At 33.3% G+C, this 2,537-nt stretch overlaps 1 protein-coding gene across 2 annotated transcripts; it reads right to left on the bottom strand.

The window, feature by feature from the left end:
- Window positions 1-376: 376 nt before the first annotated feature.
- LOC106753235 (PRA1 family protein H-like) lies at window positions 377-2,529 on the bottom strand. 2 transcript variants are annotated; one of them, XM_022777437.1, is made up of 3 exons: window positions 1,682-2,529; window positions 754-825; window positions 377-551 (listed from the first exon to the last, which is right to left on the bottom strand). In XM_022777437.1, exons 1-3 carry the CDS (start codon window positions 1,848-1,850, stop codon window positions 514-516), a joined length of 279 nt encoding a protein of 92 aa, XP_022633158.1. In that variant the 5' UTR covers window positions 1,851-2,529; the 3' UTR covers window positions 377-513. The 2 variants fall into 2 exon arrangements, with proteins under 2 accessions (XP_022633158.1, XP_014490513.1); XM_014635027.2 differs by having other exon boundaries at window positions 377-664; window positions 1,682-2,528.
- Between the last annotated feature and the right edge of the window lie 8 nt (window positions 2,530-2,537).

Raw genomic sequence — 2,537 nt, 5'->3', positions numbered from 1 at the left:
TNNTTTTTTTNTTTGGTAGATTTTCTTGCCTACCAAATCAGGGAGACCCTCTGATTGTAATGAATTGTGATTTACATGTTTCTTGTAATGACTANACATAACCTTTTGAAAGAATGAGAGAAATCAAATATTTGATTCTTTTTCCTATCTGTTTTCAGGGNTTCCTTAGCCATCAATTAAAGAAGTGAACAAATAACAAAATGTGGATTGGGATCCTTCTCGTTGATGACAATGGAAAACAATAGCCATACCAGAAGACAAACCTCGCAATGAGCGGTACATGAGTGTGCTTAACCCATTACGAATCATCCAAAGCTAAATTCCAGTTGTATCAACTAAAGTGTTTTGAATAAATTAATAATCTCAATAATTGATATATCTAATAGCTCAACATTTATTCCAAACATTGATTAATGCTAATCCNAAACAAAGAATAATCCAACCTCTTTACAGTGCCTGATCTTCTGTACCAGTCCTGTCCCTTNAAATCTACAGTGTAACACCAATAATCTTCTATGCCAAAGGCCCTTGAATCACTGAAGTAATACGTGCTAGATAAAANTAANTGCATCATAGTTTGTTTGATTAAACAACTACCTACTTCTTACNACTGAAGGTTGCTTCACAGGGGTCAACTTGCGAAATGCAGCATGAAGTATCACGCCTACATAGATTTTTTTATAACTGAATAATCCGTTGTGTAACTGGAAGGGAAGAAGTTAGGAATAAGAGTAAATAAGTAGAAAGACTAACCTGCATAGCTGACGCATATGGCACAAAAGAGAGCCATTTGAACATTAGAAAAGATCAGAATAACTGCGGTTGCTGCAAAAATTGTGATTGAGAAACAAGAGTTCCAGTTAACCTTGTGCACATCAAATTGAGAGATATATTTCCAGCATCAAAAGCAATTTTCTGTAAAGAACAAGATGTTCCGGCCGCATGAGCTTCGTAGAAGACATTTCTACTGCGCAGCNAAACACATAACATCTTCAAAATTTTCTATTCATGCATGGCGAGATGAGTGAATTTCTTCATTTTTATTGGTGAGGATTATNGATTATGCATTGGGTAAAACAACAGCTTAAGCTAAGTCTAGACAGCACATGCCAATTGAATATTGTCAATACCCAAAAGGTCATTACAAAATCATAGGAAAAAACAACAATTTTGTTTTATGTAAATTCAATAATAAAAGAAAAAGATAAAATTTCGACAAGTTTTAAGAGTTTCTGATGCAGTTTTTCAGTGAAACTCAAATTTCACCTCAATAACCTATNTTCCTCTTTAATGTAAACCTCCATTATGCAGTGATTCAAATAAAAAATAACACCCAAAAAATCAAAGAATTGCGNTTGTTCCGATAAAAAACCAGTTGATACTCTAAGTGATGAAAACAAAGAAGAAAAAAGGGCCTGTTTGATTCCCTTCTCCCTCAAGAAACAACATATAAGTTTTGTCCCCACAGACAAAAAAAAAAAGACTTTATTATCTCGACTATATAGATAAAACGTCAAATATGATTGAGAAACAACTCTAGAAATATTTAAAGACTTCAAATCAAGACTGCAAACGTTTCAGAAAGTGCATCTAAGCATTGTCCTAATAAAAAACCAGTAGATACTCGAGGTACTAAAACACAAGAAAAAAAAAATCTCTCCAGTAGGAAATGATTGCTCACCACATTGGGCAGCACGAATCAAACACTGGCGAGTTAAGGGATAATGCTCCAATCCCCATCTTTGGCTACAAAACTTGAAGAAATCCCACAACGCCAAACACAATATCAACCCAACAAGAGCAACTGGCATCTTATACCTGCAGCCGTAACAACCAAAATAGAGTTCCATAGGACTAAATAGCAAGGTATGACAATAGCCACATTAAATTCTCCAATTCACTAAGCAAGAATAACACCAAAGTTCTGTTTAGATAAGCTTCTTCAGAAGTGTTTATAGAAGAAAAAATACGGAGGCAAAACGACTCAGCTTCTCTAGCAAGTGAAAATAAAAATTCAACCCATACACCTCTGCTTTTGTTAAAGTTAGATGATGTATTTTCTATAAAATCAGGACCAGTTACAATGAACTAAAATCAGATTATACAAAATTTAAAGAAAAAATAAAGAAAAAGATTATGCATTGATACTGTCATCTAATTTAACTACAAACAACCACATACCATAAGTTTATCGATTTTTATTATAGCAAACTAAAAATCATACCAAAGGTCATTTCTAATTGGTTGACTGTGTTCGTAGTGACAATATATAGCCATTAACCAGTAAGTGAAAATCAACTTTTTGGAAAAATTAAGACAGAAAATTCTTGAAAAAAAAAAATAGCTTGTATTCCCAGTATTTTATTTTTTTCAATGTACATGTGGCCTATAAATTAACTTTAATTTCCTTTATTTTTTTCCCGATAGGGAAGCTTATCTAATCAAGAGCATTCGAGCATTCAAAAATTGAAGAGCCTAGTTTCCCCAAACAAATCATAGAATCTCCACTTCAAATTCGCAATTTCAAGAACCTAATT

Source organism: Vigna radiata, unplaced genomic scaffold (assembly GCF_000741045.1).
Source record: "Vigna radiata var. radiata cultivar VC1973A unplaced genomic scaffold, Vradiata_ver6 scaffold_914, whole genome shotgun sequence".
NCBI classification, from domain to species: Eukaryota; Viridiplantae; Streptophyta; class Magnoliopsida; order Fabales; family Fabaceae; genus Vigna; species Vigna radiata.
The sequence above is the reverse complement of the archived record's forward strand: the minus strand, read 5'-3'. Positions and strand labels throughout refer to the sequence as shown.